The sequence below is a fragment of the Lepisma saccharinum genome, chromosome 3, assembly GCF_977018435.1.
Source record: "Lepisma saccharinum chromosome 3, izLepSacc3.1, whole genome shotgun sequence".
Lineage (NCBI taxonomy): Eukaryota > Metazoa > Arthropoda > Insecta > Zygentoma > Lepismatidae > Lepisma > Lepisma saccharinum.
Window position 1 is genome coordinate 88,637,522 of NC_139231.1, and position 20,444 is coordinate 88,657,965.

Here is a 20,444-nt window from a genome sequence, read left to right on the forward strand (position 1 = left end):
CAATGGTGACGAGGTAACCTGCTTTACAATGGTGATGAAGTTATGAGCTGGGAGAGACTGGTTGACCAGAGAGGGGAGGGAGGCTCCCACCACCCAGCAAATTTGTGTTAATTCCAATATTATGATATGAAGAGAAAGCCCAAGTTTTGAACCCAGCATACGCCACTGGCACTTACTTAGTTCCCTGTAAACTTCAGAAGCAGTAGGTGTACTTCTTTCGGAGAATGGATTAATTTTCAAAAGCCAAACACACCAGGAATATTTATATTTTCTGCCTATATGTTAATTTTGATGAAGGATGAACAATGAATTGATGAATGGGCAAGGAATAAACAAAATGACTTGGTTGTGTGATAACCTTACTATTCCACCATGGAGGCCACAATGCAGGGAAGTTTAAGGTGAGAAATGGAAATTTTGGCATCCACACAGAATTTCATTTTGATCCAGGAACACCCCAGAAAACTAGCTTAAGGAATAGAATACATGTGGTCTGTGGCATGCTGTTTCTTTATTTGTTTTGGTGTAATGGTTTTAGAATATTTGGATGATGCAGTGTTAGTGCTTTTTAAGAAAGTAAAAAATAAAATGGATATACAACAGAAGTTGAAGTTGAAGCCATTTGGGGTGAGATCACGTCAGGAGAAATATCAAATTGTAGAGTACAAATACAATCATACATGAAGCCAAGATTTAAGGAAAAGAAAACAAAATAAAACTCCAGAAACTAGCTACAGAACAAGCAACTGGGGGTAAGTTACATTCCAAACGTATTTTTTTTACTAGCATGTGTCTCTATGTATTATTTATGTGTAGGTGAATTGTGGGTTGAACATTATCCATTCATTAAAACCAGCACATGCCACTGATGATCAGATGAAAGCAAATTAAGTTTGTTCACTTCTAATGTTATTCTTACTAGCTATCACAATTGTGCAAACATACAAACCTTGTACAATTAGTAACGCCATAGGTATTGCTTTACTTCTATACCATTACGAGTAAATTCAAACTTACTCAAAATACCTTCATTCCTTCTTATTGAGTCTAATTTATCTATGTTCCACCATATTTTATACGCCTATCTGAAATGCATAATGGGCTCTTTAATTATTTTATTTCCATGCATATTTAATCTGTATATTCATGTACTAACCTTCCTGAAGAAAACTCCTGAAAGAAAAAAAAATATTCAGATTATTAGAACTGTATTAAATTATGTATGCATATAGGGTGATTCAAAAGTCTCTTGACATTTTCCATATATCGCTAATGAATGGTTTTCAGGATGTGACAAAAGACACTGTTCCAGCAAGATTGTGCACCACCCCATTTCACCAGAATCTTTCGGGACTACCTTGCTGACACCTTCGCCAATAGGAGGATCGGCCGTGGTTCACCAAGTTCTTGGGCAGGTTGCTCCCTAGGCTGACTCCCCTAGATATTTTTGTCTGGGATTTCATTAAGTCTAGGATGTACCAAGTAAAGATCAACACCATAGAGCAACTCGCACAGCGAATAGCTGCAGTAACAGGGGAGATCATGCCAGCTATGTTTGAGCATGTGTTCCGGTCTACACAAAAGAGGTGGGTGCTATACCTAGAATTAAAGGGCCACCACATTGAAATGTATACTGAGTTTATCTTCTATTCTAGAGTACTTTTCAGCAGTAATATCAATTTTGTCAATAAAATTCTCTTTGATGAAAATGTCAGAGACTTTTGAATCTCCCTGTATGCTTTTAGGTTATCATCACCAAATAATGAAACAATTTTTTTTCCTGTTAATTTTCATCTCAATTCTTGGTTTGTAATTGGTTAGCTAATTAGAAAATACAAGCCAAACTTCCTCCCTTCAAAATAAGATTTGAAAAGCCTATCAATTGTAAGGTAATAACATCATTCCCATGATAATGAAAACGTTAAAAAGCTACACACAGAATGGTTATTATTTCTTACTTTAAAATGGCTGAGTTAAAGTCATATATATTTCACTCACTAGTTTGCATTTTGTAAGTAATCAATGTAAATGAGTAACTTTTGAATAAATCTTATGACATAATATGACAAACATGACAAAGTGATTTCTTTTTCACATTTATCAGTTTCTTTATCATACATGTCTGTACTTTAGTCTTTTTTGATATTTTATTGAAGAATAGAAAACACAAATATTTTTTAGGGTGGAAATAGATATTTTACCAAGTTATGGCAGATGGAAAATGTCTAGTGAGGTAATAAATTTGTAGAATTAAAGGTACAAATTTCAATGCTCACTTTTCTTGCCCTAATGTACTATTACACTTCTGGACTTGGAAAAATTGAAGTAACAGTGTAACGAGAGCATATTCACTTTTGTAAGGGACACTGAATGTGGCTGCCGTAGCAACTTTACCTGGATGCTGATAAACATGATATATCCTTCGTTTTTGTAAAAAAAAAAGTGTGAAATTTTGTCGCATAATCAATTGAATGTCATTGTAGTTAGTCCAGGATATCATGAAGTCAATTTAATATGAGGTTTTACAATATTTAGAATAGTTAACCTTTGAATGACAAGGGCGTGGCATACACAACACCTACCACCACTTTTTCCGTGCATGTATGCCATTTCTGGTTGTACACGCCCCGCCTCCTAGCCAGTATTCAATTGGATGTGGTATCGATCGTGTCGCTCTCCGTGCACTCTGTTATCAGTAGTGATAAAATTTTGTGAGTGAGTGAGTGTGAGTGAGTGAATTTGAGTTATATAACTGAAGAAGAAATACAGAATGAACTTGTAAGGCAGCCAGAAGAGTGGGAAGAAGTTGATAATGGTATCAGTGACTCAGGCAGTGAAATTGAAGATGGTATTTACCAGATAATGGCTATGAAGGGGACGACGCAGGTTTTCCTGAAAATGGCGGTGTTGAAGAAGGTAGTATGGATTTTGACAGTGATGATATAAATTTCATTTTAGGTAAAGATCAGGAGACAATTTGGATGGATACTCCATTGTGTAGTCAATATTCTATAACTCCAAGACAGAACCTAGTCACCCATCTTCCTGGGCCAAAAGGGAGAGCCAAAAATATGACTCAAGAAAGAAAAAGTTTCATACCTACATATTCATTTTATGTTTATTATTTTGCCTCAAATACTTACATTGTAAATAAAAAGAAACACTTTTATACTTTTTCCTTTTATATTTGTTGTTTTGAAGTAAGTACTTGGATTGCAATCCAAAGAAAGAAAGAAGATGTTTTGTAGGCACCTACATTTTTTTTCAGTTTGTTGTTCTTGTTTGTTGCAAACATTTTCTGTTTTCTTTGATTTATTGGCATGATATATTCTTCTGAATGTAATTAAACATGAATCTAAAGAATAGGAAAGGGTTATGCACTCAAAAAACAAAGAATAGCAGTAGGTGTCATATATGACACAGACTTGTCAAATTTGTCCCACAGAGATACCTTGTCATTCAAAGGTTAAAGCGTAAATTTATATAAACAAATTACTGACTTGCTGTCTGAATGCATCAAGTTTTAAAGCACTGATTGCCACTAACAGACACAGATACATAATTAATCTGATTTGATTTGTTGTTTTAAGTCCACTTTATGCACAATAAGGCTAATCGGGACTGGACCTACAGTTTAAAGTGGGATCCGAACCACTTGTGCCTCCACTGGCCACCGGGTATGAAACCCGTGACCCCTTGATTACAAGGCGAAGATGCTACCACTGCGCCATCAGGGAGGCCACATAATTAATCTGTTTACAGCTTGTGTGTATTTAGCAATTTTGCACCATTCCAATATGTGCTTCTTACTATAATTCATTCATCTTCTGGGAAGCAGGCAAAACTATCTACCAGTAGTATTTTGAGTATATTATATACTTTGTACTTTTTATGTAAATCTACATAATTACACACGTATATTTTATTTTATGTCAATTTTCTACCTCTTGAATTAGTCACTATGATTAGTGGTGTAGAACTGACACAATGATGACAGGACACACACAATGACATATCCATGTCTGAGCAGAACATGTGAGCTTAGGATTCGTAACACATTACACTAAGTCACTGACCTGCCACCACAAAAGCCAACTATAGGTATTTTATAAAAAACTTATTTGCATTCTCTTGTGTCAAAAATAAAATTAGTATCACTGAAACCTTGGCCCAAGTTCCTTTTGTTTTATTGTGATTTCATCATGCTACGAATGCAATTTTAACATGGGTCGATTTCGATTTACTTCTGTTAACACATAATGCGGAGTTTTAGCGATTACTTAAGATTTTGTTCAATATATGCTTTCGTGGTTAGGTTAGGCAGGTCAGGTTTGGTTCACTTAGCATTACAATAAAATCCCTAAGTGCATTCTACTAAGGTACCGATTTACTTCTACATTTTCCCACTAGTCTATGCTACTTACAGTCGCTTGTCAACGGAAAATAGATAATTTTTAAGTTGTTTTTTTTCAACATAAATAACTTTTTTCGAAATCGAAACAGTGCTCATTACTTGAAGGAAGGATAAAATTTTGTGAGTCAATGATTGCCAAAATTCTACGATAATTAGCCTTCCTGCTAGGAGAATTTGAAATAAATCATAAAACAATTGGAACCATTAACAAAACCTTTCTATACCAATACAATTAACAGTTAGGTTGAGATAGGAAAATCCATGGGCTACTCAGTAAGATGAAGTTATGCTTCAACACTCTTTGAAATTACTTAATATACTGTAGAAGGCCCAAGGCCCAATTGTTTAATTCCAAATTAATAATAGCAAAGAAGGATTTTTTACATGGTTTGAATTCTATTTGTGTCTGTTAACACATACTTTAGTGTGTTAGTGATTACTTATTGTATTTTGTTTGGAAAATTATTTTTACCCTCCACACTGTCGTATATGATTTGCAAGCCGTCATTAGTTTATTATCGTCTTGGATATGGACTGCTGTCACCATCTACTTTATGTGTGTGGAGTGCAAAGTGTTGCTAAATGCTTTCATTGTTGGGTTAGGCAGGTCAGGTTTACGGCTCTTAGCATTAAAATAATGTCCCAAAATCCTTCCAACACCTGATCAAGTGAGAAGTGGTCAGAAGCCCAAATCCCCTTTGGGTCTTGTATAAAAATGTGCTAAAAATCCATGTCTGAGAGGATTGCAAAGTGTAGATGCTCGTGTAACTTACTTTTGAAATCATAATTTCTCCTGTAATAATAATAAATGAAGCTTGTAAGTGTGCTAATTACTTTGTCCAAGCTTCAAACTTACTTCCATAATTGTTTACAGTATTCTAAAGCACTTTCTAAGTCTTATTAAACTTGCAAAAATCTATGAACGTTTGGAACCGTTACTGTGCAGAAAACTGAATTTACTAAAATCAATTACGTGCAGATTTCATATTTTCACATCTGATAATATAATGTGCCGGTCAGTTTTGCCTGTCACAAAGAGGTATTTCCAAGTTTTCATCTTGCTCTTCACCTTGTCCATCCTTTTCGAAAGACTGTCATGTGTTATTTCTTAATGTTGTGTATTCAAGCAACCACCCTTACACTAACCCAAAATTCGAATGATAGAGCAACAAGTTTTACCGAACATGCTTTATTGTTGCCGTAGGCTGAATCCATCTCCAGACAGGCAGAGGGGTGGGAATCATCGTCTCTGATTTTCCTGAAATTTTAATATGTGAAACTCTGAAACAAGCTGAGAAATATGTTCTTATTAATTTTAATATTCACTCGAGATATAGCTGTTCAAAGTTGACTGCGCAGCAACAGTCGTTTTAAATCTGTCAAATTTTTAAAATTGCAATATCTTCTCAACAAATAGAGATAAATGGATGAATCTTTTTTGTTTTGAAGTATTTGTGTTTCTACATATTATAAATAAATAATATATCCAAAACCAACATTGGAACAGCAATTCAAAAATAAACATTTTTTTTAAAAAAATGTTTTTCTCAAAAATTCTAAAAATATCACAGGAGTTGTATATCTAAGGGTACTACATATCCTGAAAAGGGGAGCATGCCATTTTGCTTCTCGGATTTTTAATGAATTTTTTTTAAAAAAATATTTTCGGACAAATTTGGAACCGTGGAAATGTTACATTAATACACTTATAAATTGTTTTATGCAATATACATTATGCATCCATGCTATAAGACACTGTTTGCTGAAGCAATTAAAAAAAAAACAGTTCTAATATAACAAAGACAGTGCATCTAGTATGGAATGAACTCTTGCTGATGCACCAACAGGGACAGGAGGATCAATTGGCTATAGAATATCATTCAACTGGATAGAACATGTGTGATAAGCTTGCTGTTTCTTGTTAGGAAAGCAGTACCCACTTGGGCCATGAGGCAGCATGAAGTTAAAACTAACTTCCTGTAACTCATTGCTGACCTGTGTAACTTCTGCCACCCACCATTCACCTTCATACACACAGGCCACAACCATTCCAGTCTTTAAACTTTGGAGATCATGCAGTTTAACAGCTGTTATATCCTCACTGTTGCCAAATGAATGCTTCCCGCTGTTCTTGAAATGGAGAGCTTGTTTCCATCATAAGCCCACACATGAGATTTTTGAATTCCTTTCACTGGTGAAATTGTTTTCCAATCTTCCAGTTTTCTAGCTCGAAAATCTTGGATGTCCACAGTAGGGATCTGGTATGCCAAAAATTCCTTTCTCCACCATCCTTATGATTTGTCAATCATGTGTTTGGTAGAATTTGTGATGTGTTCTAATATCTGCTGTTTAGTAACAGATCTGGGAACAATAGACATAACTTGAACCTTTTGGTGGTAAGTTGTGCATGACTCAACAGATGTATTTATATTTTTTAACCATAATTCACAACACTCACATTGTGGAATAACATTATGTTCTGCCAAAGGGGAGGTTAATTCAGCTTGAAAAATTATGGATAGACTCCTTCCAGTTGACACATCTACTGCTGTTACAAGCTCTTTTCATTTTCTTCGTGCATATGTGGATTGCCTTTCAGGTAACCAGTCTTTCCAGCAGGTGACACTCCAACTGCTGATGCTGTTGTATTTAGCTGCTGCAACTCTTTTCAGAGACAAAGGGTGTGTCACTGCCATCTTCAGTTGCAACAGTAGTTGGTGGCTGCTCGTATTCTTCATTACGTAATCTATTGTAGCATTTGGAGCACAACTGATGGTTTGGATTCACTCCGTCATTAGGAAACCTCTCAGAAAACACATCACTTAGATTGCCAACCACAATAAAGTCTGGTATTTTGCTTCTTTTACAACACACTTTCTTGTGCACATGACCATAAACTGCACATTTAATTCTGTTCTGTCCACATTGTTTCCTCTCAGCAGACCGATTACAAAGACTTATGAATTGGGATCCTATGTAATCATCTACAATGAGTAATCCTTGCTCAAAAGCTTTCAAGTACTGCTAGACCTCAAATTTGGTGAACTGCTCTCTCTCTCTCTCTCTCTGTTTGCCTGTTGACAACTGAACTGTGAATTCCATGTGTCCTCCCTTTTATATGCTAGGCCAAACATCCAGAATTATCTGAAAAATTCAAGAAGGTTCGGTTACAATCTGGAATTATCTGTAAGGTTGCAGAATGTTCTAGAAGATTCTGTTACATTCTGGAATTATCTGGAAGGTTGCAGAATGTTCTGTTGCATTCTGGAATGTTCCAGAAAGTTCCGTTACATTCGGGAATTATCTGGAAGATTCAGAAAGTTCTAGAAGGTTTTGTTACATTCTGGAATTATCTGGAAGGTTCCAGTTTGTTCCAAAACATTACCATGGTTCCAAATATGTCCACAAATGGATTTTTTTTTAAAAAAATCCATTAAAAATTTGAGAAGCAAAATGGCGTGCTTCCCTTTTCAGGATATGTAGTACCCGTAGATATACAACTCCTGTAATAGTTTTAGAATTTTTGAGATTGGTGTTTTTGAGATAAAGAATTTTTCAAAAAACATTTGTTTGTTTTTAATTGCTGTTCCAATGTTTGTTTTGGAGATATTATTTATTTATAATATGTAGAAACACAAATACTTCAAAACAAAAGAATATTCATCCATTGATAAGATATTGCAATTTTTTAAAAAAGTTGACAGATCCCAAACAGCTGCCACACAGTCAACTTTGAACAACTATATCTCTGAGTGAAAATTAAAATAAAAAATACGTATTTCTCACATTCTCTCACAGTTTCACATATTAACATTTCAGGAAAATCAGAGACGATTATTTCCCCAATTTCATTTTCACTGCCTGTCTGGAGATGGATTCGGCCCGTAAGGACTTTGTCAACATTGTCAAAAATACGGATTATTGAAAACAATTCCTCTCTTACATACATACCCATTCTACAAATTCATAATTCGTAGGTGGACCATACCATACTGTACCTACTCACTATTCACCTTTCCATACAATGGTACTAGTACCGGTACCCTTGAGTACTTGAGTTTTTGTTTTAAGCCCACTTTATGTGCTTATATGCTCAACGGAACTGGACATACAATTTAAAGTGTAATCCGATCCAAACCACTATGCGCCTCTGTCGGATAGCAACAAACCTGACCCCCTGGAATACAAGGCAATGTTACCACTATGCAAACGGGGAAACCATTGGCCGACTACCGTAAAACTGCCCTATCATTAGGTATTCATTTTTCATTTTTCCTTTGTAATTGTTTTCTGTTTGATTCCATTTATCTAGATGGGTAAAAGTTCGGTATATCGGAGACACATTTCTTCATTTTTACACAAGAAACTACTTACGGAAATGAGTTTCTCCAAGCTTTTGAACGTTCATCGAGGTATTTTCTTTCATCGTGGAATATATTTGACCGGGAAATCACGTATTTCTCAAGAGAAATAACTCACCGACGCACAATTGCCATTGCTTTCGCCACGTGAACTGCATGCTGCGTACGTTTGATGACGTAAGCCCCTGCCAGTGTTTCCAACCCGCCTTTTTTTTCCACTATGCTTGCCTAACCGAACCAAACCTAACCTTATCGGAAATGGTTCGTGGGGCTATCCATCAGCTACCGTGCATAATGGTTTGTGGGGGTATCTGTTAGCTACCTGTGCATAATGTAAAATCTTCACACGTGACGAACACGATAGTAGGTATTTTTCGGTGAAGAAGGTTGGACACACTGCATATCCACAAAGTGAGTTAAAATGTGCCCGCCATAACGTGTGTTACGGAAGCGAAAAAAAGAATAAAAATAAATCACTCTGAATGTGAAAAATTGTCTTTGTTTTCGTGTAAAAAGCATAATAGCACCTTGAACTATGATCCGCAATACACAATTGGTAAGTACGAACCATGCGAAACACAAAATATCCAATTTGTCTCAAGAAAATAACATTGAGCATGCATTTATTTTATTTTGGTAACAGTTTGTTATATCGGAGACACATTAAAATCGGATATTTTGTGTTTCGCATGGTTTGTACTTACTTACAGTATGGTATAGGGAAAACACATTTCTTCAAATGTACAGGAGAAACTACTTACGGAACTGAGTTTCTGTAGACTTTTGAAAGCTCGTGGAAGTGTTTTCTCCCTTCGTTCAACTTATTTGGTCGGTAAAACATGTATTTTTCGACATTAATGTCTCTCCAATGCACAAAAGCTCTTGCCTCCATTACGTTCTACTACGTGAACCAAATGTTCATGGTCAGTGTTTCCAAACTCACCATTGTTTTGCCAGAACACGACAATTTTAACTATGTTTGCCCAACCTCACAGAACCTAACCTAACCTTGCGTGCTTGGTTCATGGGGCCATTTATGAATGGTTTGTGTATTTATGATTGGTTTGTGGGGCTATCCGTTAATGGTGTGTGGGGCTACACGTGCACAGTTCGTGGGGCTATCTGTGCATGGTTCATGGGGTTTTCAAACCAGGAAAAAATACAAAATGAGTAACACGAAAGTAAGTATTTTTCGGTGAAGAAGGTTGTGTTCCGCAACACTCCACCCTTACCGGGCTGCTTCTGGCAGGAAAAACACAACTAAATAGGCTCGTTAGTCCTGGGTTCCCATCCCGTTCCTCACCAGAGTGCTCGGAACCAAAAAATCAATCACAGGCAAGAACTTAGTGAATTAATGTTGCAGGGTGATTGCTGAAAACTCGCAGAAATGGGCTTTATACATTTATTTACAATTCAACAAAACAAGGCTCGGATTCTTCCAATAATTCTCTAATTTACAATTTACATTTCTCTAACTTGAGCCCCACGGCAGAACTGCCAAGTGGAAGCTAGCATCGGCGGAACTGCCTCGGGATGCTCTTTCTCATGGAAGGCACTGGAGACCGAAGATCACTCTCCCTTCTGCTATCCGGTTCATAAACACTCTCTGTCCTGTCCTCTGTCAGAGGACATATTTATACTTCCTCCCGCGTCGCATGCGGGAGGGCTGAAAGCTCAAATCTTATTGGCTCTTTTAAACTACACTGAACCATGGGAGAAACCCAAGCATACAGAATCATACACAAACACAAAAAAAAACAAATACTGTTTGTAACAGTTGCAACACTGCAAACCCACTGATCATCGACAACGCTAGTCAAGATTTCTCCGCCATATTTTGTGTGTGAGAGGAACGAACAATAATTACTCGATATGTGGAAAATTGAAGCTATTTTCATGAAAAAAGCGAAATCCCACCTTAAATAAGGTTTCGCAATGCATAATAGGTAAGTACGAATGTAAAAAATGACGAACTGAACGAGTGAAATGTGTTTTCCTTATACTTGGTAACAGTTAGATATAGGGTAACACTTTACTATAGGTGAGACGGATTTCTTGAAATTTACAGGAGAAAGTACTTATGCAAATCATTTTCTGTAGCGTTGTGTAAGTTCGGGAATGTAGTTTTGATCCAATTTAATGCAAATGCATGTGGTTTTCTACGAAAATCTCTTTCCGACGCCCTATTGCTGCTGCTGCCATTTGCTTTCTGCACGAGAGCACAATGTTCCGTGTGTTAGATGACGTAAACCCCATAGTCAGTGTTGCAACCCATGCCGTGTTTTTGCTATAAGATGACGTGTGGAGGATGCGTCGTGAAGTTGTTGCCGGGTGTCGAAGATGCCGTGGAATTTGTAATTCAACATGCAATCTTGAAGAAAGAACTGGAATGCAGGACGTGGAAAGTTAAAATTAAAACAATTCCGTGTATTTTCTTTCATCGAGAAAAACCGATGTTGTCTGTAAATGCTAAATTGAATGAAAGGAGTGCTAATGGAACCTAACCTAACAGACCTAACCTAACCTAGTAGGCATACCTCGTTCCCGTGATGGTTCGTGGGGCTATCGTGAATTTTTGGGCTAACCTCAATGGTTTTTGGGGCTACCCGTGGATGGTTTTTGGGGCTAACGTCAATGGTTTAATAATTACTCTTTGAAAAACTAAATATGCTGACCAAGGCAGTAATTTATTTTATTAAACGTTTTAACCTTCTAGCAAGGTCTTCTTCAGACTCTGTATCATGTACAAATGTAACAAGATACAAAAACAGGGCATTATATATACACAAACATTACTCCCTCCAGACTATTAGAAAGTTGTTCTGGAACTTTCTAGCAGGTGGCTTTTCCCTGTCAACTGTACTTTCACCTAAAAGGCTAAACATAATTACTTCCATATAGAATGTGGTTGGACTTTTAATCTCACGCTCTTTTCCCTTCATTTTTCTTCCTTCTCCTCTCCTCTTTCTCTCTTGCCCTTTCCACTCTTTCTAACGTCTTCTTCCATTCTTTGTTTAACTTCAAACCCCCATTCCAGTTCATTGTTCTTTCTTCTCTATTTCCTTGGCTTCCTTCCATTTTCTCACTAGCATTCTCTTCTCCCTTCCTATCTGCTTAGCCTCATCCCACTCTATGTCATGTCCTGTTTCTCTCGTGTGTTTAAATATCACATTTCTCTCTCTCTTAAGTCGTACATCATCCCTATGTTGTTTCAACCTGTCTTTCAGCCTCTTTTTCATTTCTCCTATGTACACACTCTGACATTCTTTACATTTCACTTCGTAGATAATCCCTTCCTCTTCCTCTTCTCTGTTTTCCTTTTTCTTGTTTGCATTCTTTGCTATTCCTAAGACGCTTCTCCCTCCCTGTAAGTTTTAATGTCCGCTTTCCTAAGTACTTTGCATATCTTTTCTGTGGGCTTCCCCATACTCCTTATTCCAAACCTTCTCTCTCTTTCTTTCTCTTCCAATTCTCCTCTGCCCCTTTTCTTCCTTCTTCTGTTTATGTCCAGTCTATCCTGCTTCTCATAGCCATTCTTTTCCAGCTGTTTCCATAGGCTATTTATTTGCCTTTTTTTCACATTCTTTCGTGCATATTTTCTTGATTCTGTCCTCCATATTCTTTATAAAATTTATTTTTGTCACCTCACTTACATGACTTCTTTTGTGGCAGAATACCCCTGCTGCACACTTCTTCTGATGCCAAGCGGTTTCAATTTCTTGTCCTCTCTTCCTTTTCATCAATATATCTAGGTAGCTTAAATTGTATTCTTCTTCTATTTCAAGTTCCAATAATATCCCTCTTTCTTCATCTTGTATTTATTTGGCAAAAATGTCGAGCTGCCTCTTCGTTCCCTTCCATATGGCAAAACAATCGTTCACATATCTGCAAAACAGAATTATTTTGTCACCTCCTTTTTCTATCACTTTCATTTCCCAATCATTCATAACCAATTCAGCCAATGCTGGGCTTACGCTACAACCTATATTCAGTCCTTCACTAATTAACATTATTTTATCTCCCATTATACTGTAACCGTTATTCCAAATGGTTTCCAGCACCTTCAATACCCTTTTACTATCCCATTCTCCTATAATTTTTTGTCCCATTCTTTTTTCAATAATGTCCAAAACGTGTCCCCTCTTGATGATTGGGAACATACTTTTCACATCTAAGCTAAACATTGTCGTCTTCATCTCATTTAACTTAAGTCCTTTTATGAGGTCTACTACTTGTTCACTGTTCTGCTTTCTTGCTGTGTTACTAACACTTCAATAACTTTCTTTAATTTCTTTTCCAAGGGTTCCAAAATATTGTTTCTGCAGTTCATTACTGGTCTTAACTTTATCTCCTCTTGTGTATCTTTGGAAAGCCTTTCAAACTTGGTAGTCTTCCTGTCTCCTTTATGCATTTCTTGAATCCTCTCCTCCTACATTCTTGTATTACCCTTCCTTTTATAGTTTGATCTTCTTCTGTTCCACAAATCTCCTCATATCCGTTTTCTTTTAGGTCTTCAAACTTCCTCTCGTACCATTCTCTTTCCATTACCACAATTGCTCCTCCTTTATCTGCCTGCTCTATCACCACATCATTTCTTGTCTTGATTTTCTTCATCCCTTCCCTTTCTTTTTGACTCAAATTATCTACTTTTCCTTGTTTTCCCATTTCTTTCTTCAGTATGGCTGCTGTTCTTCTTCTAATCTTGTCTCTTTCTGGTTCTTCTTTTATATGGAGCACTGCTTCTTCAATGTCATATATAACTTCCTCATAATCTACATTTCTTTCTTTAACTTTGAAACATCTTCCTAGTTTTAAAAAAGCTTCCTCTTCTTTTGTTAGGTCTACATTCCCTATTACCACAACTCTTCTTCTTCCTCTACTCCTCTTTCTTCTTTCCATCCTAGTCCCTCTCCTTACTTCTTCAAACTTTATTTTTATTTTCTCTCTAAATTTCTCCTGCCAGCTTTTCATTTCGTAAAATGTATATTCTCTCGTAAAAATGGTGAGACCATCTTCAATAGCTTTTTCATTTCTTGTCAGGTTCTCCTTTATTATTTCTATCTACATTCTTCTTGCCCTTATTTCATTCCATATCAGTTCTTTTTCCATTTTCTGAACCAATATCTTCCATCTCCTGGTGTTGCAAACCACTCCCTTCTTACTTATTTTTAATCCTTTAGGCTCTGTGCCTCTCTCCAAACATTTTCTCAGAAACTTCTGTTGTTCACTTTGTGTATGTCTTTCCTCTTCAAGTCCTTCCAGTTGTTAATTTTCCTCATCAGCCTCAGAAAATGTCCAATTATAACACCATTAAGCCTAGTTTACATGATTATGAAAAACTAAATATGCTGACCAAGGCAGTAATTTATTTTATTAAAAACATAAACTAAACGTAATGTTTCAACCTTCTAGCAAGGTCTTCTTCAGACTCTGTATCAAGTACAAATGAAACAAGATACAAAAACAGGGCATTATATATACACAAACATTACTTCCTCCAGACTATTAGAAAGTTGTTCTGGAACTTTCTAGCAGGTGGCTTTTCCTTGTCAACTGTACTTTCACCTAAAAGGCTAAACATAATTACTTCCATATAGAATGTGGTTGGACTTTTTATCTCACGCTCTTTTTTCTTCATATTTTCTTCCTTCTCCTCTCCTCTTTCTCTCTTGTCCTTTCCACTCTTTCTAACACCTTCTTCCATTCTTTGTTTAACATCAGTTCCCCATTCCAGTTCATTGTGTCTTCTTCACCTTTCTTCTCTATTTCCTAGGCTTCCTTCAATTTTCTCACTAGCATTCTCTTCTTCCTTCCTAACTGCTTAGCCTCATCCCACTCTATGTCATGTCCTGTTTCTCTCGTGTGTTTAAATATCGAATTTCTCTCTCTCTCTTAAGTCGTACATCATCCCTATGTTGTTTCAACCTGTCTTTCAGCCTCTTTTTCATTTCTCCTATGTACACACTCTGACATTCTTTACATTTCACTTTGTAGATAATCCCATCCTCTTCCTCTTCTCTGTTCTCCTTTTTCTTGTTTGCAGAAAACACAATGAACTGGAATGGGGGACTGAAGTTAAACAAAGAATGGAAGAAGGTGTTAGAAAGAGTGGAAAGGACAAGAGAGAAAGAGGAATGGAGAAGGAAGAAAATATGAAGGAAAAAGAGCGTGAGATAAAAAGTCCAACCACATTCTATATGGAAGTAATTATGTTTAGCCTTTTAGGTGAATGTACAGTTGACAAGGAAAAGCCACCTGCTAAAAGTTCCAGAACAACTTTCTAATAGTCTGGAGGGAGTAATGTTTGTGTATATATAATGCCCTGTTTTTGTATCTTGTTACATTTGTACTTGATAGAGTGTCTGAAGCAGACCTTGCTAGAAGGTTGAAACGTTACGTTTAGTTTATGTTTTTAATAAAATAAATTACTGCCTTGGTCAGCATATTTAGTTTTTCATAATCATGGAAACAAGGCTTAATGGTGTTATAATTACTCTGTATGTCAAAAATTGAAACTTTTTTGCGTTAAAAAAATTTTGTGGTGTTTTTATTTTTTTTTAAATTTAGGTATTTTTCGGTGAACAAGGTTGCAACACTGCATGCACACTCCAAATCGACAAAACACTGGCACAACGCGAGATGAACGGGTAAGCTATTGCCATATTGTGTGTGAAAATAAGGAAGAACAGTAAGAACTCTTTAATGTAAGAAACAGACATTACTTTTGTTAGAAATTCATTATTTCACGTAAAGAAATCTTCCGCAATGCAGAATAGTACGTTAGCAATGTAAAAAAGTGCGAAAGAAATGATTTATAGGTGTCTCACCTATAGTAAAGTAGTACCAGATATAGTGAAAACACATTTAACTCGTTTATTTCCGAATTATTTACATTTGTACTTACCTTATATGCATAGCGGAACATTCTTCAACTTGGGAGTATGTTTTTCTCACTGAAAAAAGCGTAATTTTTCACATTACAAGTATTTATTGGTCGTTGCTAATTCCCTTTCGTTACACACAATATGGCGGGCAAATCTTGTCTCGCATTGTCTATCGTCAGCTGATATGCAGTGTTTCCAAACTTATGAACTGAAAAATGCCACACAAACTATTCACAAAAGGTTTTTAAGCGAAAATTGATCCACAAACCATTCATGGAAGGTTAGGCAAATATAGAAAATTAAATCGGAAAAATAAATGCTCACCTGTCATCTTCTAAAACTACTACGTGGCTGCTACATTAACACTTATTAACCGAAAAATGATGGCTTTTAGGCTAAAATTGATCCACTAACCATTCACGGAAGGTTAGGTTAGGCAAACAGAAAATTTAATTGAAAAAAAAAAACCTGCTCACACGTCATCTTGTAAAATCACCGCGGTACTAGTTTACTATTGTTTGGACAGATTTCTTCATTTCTACAGAAGAAACTACTTACCGTAATAAGTTCCTGTAGTATTGTCTAACATCGGGAAGGTGTTTTGCGTGAAATTCAAGTAAGTTTTCCGTATCCTGGAAACGGATTTCTTCAAATTTAAAAGTTTGGGGCTCATTTGGGGGTAGGTGACTCTGGCCAATTTCTAACATGCCTTTAACAGGGAGTCTATAGAGGAAGCCGGGGAGCCGGAGCGGAGAGGAGGCGGGGCCACGTTAGTGGTTGGGGGCGGAAGGTAAATTACCCTTCCCACCGATTCCAGGATGGATAGCCCCAAAAACCATTCGCGGAATGTTCCGTGAAGCAGATAGGTAAGTACGAATGTCAAAAATTGACGAAACTAAGAAGTTATAGGTGTCTGAAAGATAGTAAACTGTTACCACTACGGCGTGGTTGCTACACTGACAGGGGGGTTACATAATCGAACGCACGGAACATTTGATTCACGTAGTCGACGGTAATGGTCGCATGAGCTATCATGCAATGGAGATACATGAATGTCGAAAATTACATTATTTACCAGCCAAATAAGTTGCATGAATCGAAAAAAAAAAACAAAAAAAAAAAACAACTATTCCCAGCTTCCAAAAGTCCACAGGAACTCAATTCCGTAAGTACTTTCCTGTCTTTTCTCCTGTAAATTTGAAGAAATGTGTTTTCACTATATCTGTTACCGGTTTGGTTAGGTTAGGCAAGCATAGTGAAATAAAGGGGTTGGAAACACGGACAGGGGATACGTCATCAAACGTACGCAGCATGCAGTTCACGTAGCGAAAGCAATGGCAATTGTTCGTCGGTGAGATATTTCTCTTGAAAAACACATGATTTCCTGGTCAAATATATTCCACGATGAAAGAAAGGTCTCACTGCAGAACATGGGCTGCTGTTTTCCTCTGAATACACGAACAAAATTTATATTTACACAAAGTACGTACCTTCTGCTTCGATTTTCCGGTGTTCCTTTTCGGATTACTATTATATTATTCAGCGTAAAAAAATGTTTTTCCTGGTACTAAAAGCAATGCATTTGTCAATTCGTTCGCGTCCATATTCTTAAACAACTGTTGCCCTCATTTGTTTCGGAGTCTTCCTATCCGCACAACAGTTTGGCCACCTTGTGTTCCGACGTCATATTCTTTACATACATTTTCATGTCTTTTGACGAGGAATGCCTACTGACGAGGAATGCCTACAAGGTTAGGTTAGGTCTATTAGGTTAGGTTTCATTAGCATAAATACAAAACCAACATAGTCTTATGTGACAACGGAGGCACCCGGCATTAAATTAACAAGCTTTTTCACGTGTGCTCAAGTGTTGTGCGGTTTCGGGGTCTTCCTATCCGCACAACAGTTTGACCACTTTGTGTTCCGAAGTCATATTCTTTACAGACAGTTTCATTTCTTTTGACGAGGAATGCCTACTGACGAGGAATGCCTACAAGGTTAGGTTAGGTCTGTTAGGTTAGGTTTCATTAGCATAAATACAAAACCAACATAGTCTTATGTGACAACGGAGGCATCCGGCATTAAATTAACAAGCTTTTTCACGTGTGCTCAAGTGTTGTGCGGTTTCGGGGTCTTCCTATCCGCACAACAGTTTGACCACTTTGTGTTCCGAAGTCATATTCTTTACAGACAGTTTCATTTCTTTTGACGAGGAATGCCTACTGACGAGGAATGCCTACAAGGTTAGGTTAGGTCTGTTAGGTTAGGTTTCATTAGCATAAATACAAAACCAACATAGTCTTATGTGACAACGGAGGCACCCGGCATTAAATTAACAAGCTTTTTCACGTGTGCTCAAGTGTTGTGCGATAAGCTAGACCTCTCGCATAGACATACTATCGTCTGTCATTTCGCAGCATTCGAGATGATTCCGTAAAAATGGTTTGGGACTGCACAGGTAGCCTTCCCTTCATTAAAATTTCGGTTATGTTTTGTTATAATACATTATTGATTTGGATTTCCTTACCCTTTTCTTTATTTTCATGCAGGAACGTGATAAACAATGTCGCTTTTTCGATTGTTTCTCCGCTATGCAAACCGTCTAGCATGGACATGTATTTTTCATTTTTTTTTAAATAAAAAAAATTTCCGCACTTTAAAACTTACTTTATTCGATTACTTACTTCAATACCTTACCAAAAAATTAGGAACCACATTCCTTCTAAGCAGCCCATATTCTGCAGTCTTACCGAAAGAAAATACCTCGACGAACGTTGGAAAGCTTGGAGAAACTCATTTCCGTAAGTAGTCTCTTGTGTAAAAATGAAGAAATGTCTCTCCGATATAACGAACTGTTACCTTTATTTTATATCATATCTTGTATCTCATACTATCTCTTGTATCTTACATTATATTATGCCTGTAGTTTTATAGATGTATTCTAATTGTACATGTACAATGTTACAATTCAAAACTATTTTAAAAGTTGAACGCATGCTAATAAATCAACCAATCAACCTTTTAACAATCATACCTTGTACTTCTCCATAAACTTCAAAATCCACAGCAACTAGTTTGCTCGTCATACTTCTTTTCTGGTTATCTACTGCGGAAACTGATTCAATGTTTCTTTCAAAATCAATAAAAAGTACTGCTGCTTCTATAATAAAAAATGCTACTATCGCCGTTAGGCCACCCTTCCAACTTGCCGATATCAAAGTGCCCATATAAACAACAATATTGATTTTTCAACAACGGAACAGAGTTCAATTTAATTTTGGATCACAGATGGTACAGAACAAGGAACATGTTATACACAGACACGCTTTCTGTTTTCTTTCTTTTCTCCCGAATCTTGCTTGCTTGCTTGGTTTCTTGTCGTTTCATTAATGGCTTTCACCTGCTTTGGTGACTTTTGGCCAAGTTGGGACTCTCACTTTTCTTCTTACGTTTTTTTTTTTCGATCTAAATTGTGTGTTGGGTAGTTCTGTTAGTTGATTCTAGACGATCACACAGTTTGGGAATGTTAGTACACAGTTAAACATTTACAATTCTTCACTCCTTCGAGGCACACCGAGGAGTCTACCCTGGTAAAAAAGTAAAGTGCTCCCCTGTGCTTAGCACCACGCCATGAAGGCGTATAGGGGGTGTGGGGGTAACGCCCCACACTTTCTTGATCCGGTCGTGAGTGGGGGTGATGTGATCAGCATCACGCCCCTGACCGCCTTTACTCCCCAGGGTTTCCCCCAGGTACCCATGTTATTCGACGCTGTGTGGGCGCCGGGGCCGCTTCCAACGTTAGAAAAGTTCCCGGATTTGAACCGGCCGGGGATCGAACCCGGAACCTTGAGCATGGTGACGATGAAAAACAAAAACATGTAGAAAATTATATACACAGGGTTACATTTTATTACATAAATGTCGGTGTTGTTGTATTATTTTTATTTTTTATTATTATTATTATATGGTGATTTGGGATTTCTTTATGAACTTACTAATACCACAGAGAAGATAATCTTCTCTGTGCTAATACTGTTCAGGATGTGTGGGTTTTGTGTAAAAATGGGTGTATTTAGTTCAGTGGGTGTTGGAAATTAATCTTTCAATGAGTATGTCTCTTTCGTGTTGATGAAAGATGCATCCAAACATCGTGTGTTCTATGGATACAATCGCCTCTCCACACTGACATAAATTTGTGGGCCATTGTCCTATTCGATGTAAGAATTCGGGTGTTCGAATATGTTGAGTCCGAAATCTGGTAATGAGAATTTTTGTAGTTCGGGGTAGGTTTAGTTCATTCCACCAAGGTTGGTCCTTTATCGGTCATCGGGAGATGCGGCGATGACAAAGCAAAATAAAGCAAAATAATGAAAATATTGTTTTCAAATATTTTAGGGAAGAAGAAAAAATAAATCAGAATATTCGCATATTTGAGCGAAATTAGTCAAGTAACACCATTAAACAGCTAGAAATACGCAAGATATTCGCTAAGTTTAGCGCATCGAAAGGAGAGCCCAGTTCTACACCCCCTCCCTCGTGCCCATCCGTTCCGCTGCGTTTCAGTTGAGTGCAATGGTGTCAGGCGGGCCAGCTCATTGCAGCAGGTCTGCGAATCCAAGGTCCTTCGACCGCTTTTCCCCCGCTTTTGAAGGTCAGGTCATGAGATACCTTTTTTTCTAGCCTCCTTGTTTACAAACACGGCAGGGTTTCTGTGACATCAAGATGAAACTTCTCAGAATGTCCAGCACTGTAAAGCATGCAACGCTCTTGTTTTTTAAGAGAAAA

General features: G+C 37.1%; 1 protein-coding gene across 3 annotated transcripts in view; it reads right to left on the bottom strand.

The window, feature by feature from the left end:
• Positions 1-18,967, bottom strand: part of LOC145985234 (acylphosphatase-1-like) — a 42,855-nt gene extending 23,888 nt beyond the window's left edge. For all 3 annotated transcript variants that reach the window (XM_083118997.1, XM_083118996.1, XM_083118998.1), the window contains exons 1-2: positions 18,694-18,967; positions 1,157-1,173 (exon numbers count right to left, since the gene is read on the bottom strand). In XM_083118997.1, the coding sequence (XP_082975123.1) occupies positions 1,157-1,173; positions 18,694-18,886 (210 nt within the window). In that variant the 5' untranslated portion in view covers positions 18,887-18,967. The remainder of the gene's footprint in view (positions 1-1,156; positions 1,174-18,693) is intronic.
• Between the last annotated feature and the right edge of the window lie 1,477 nt (positions 18,968-20,444).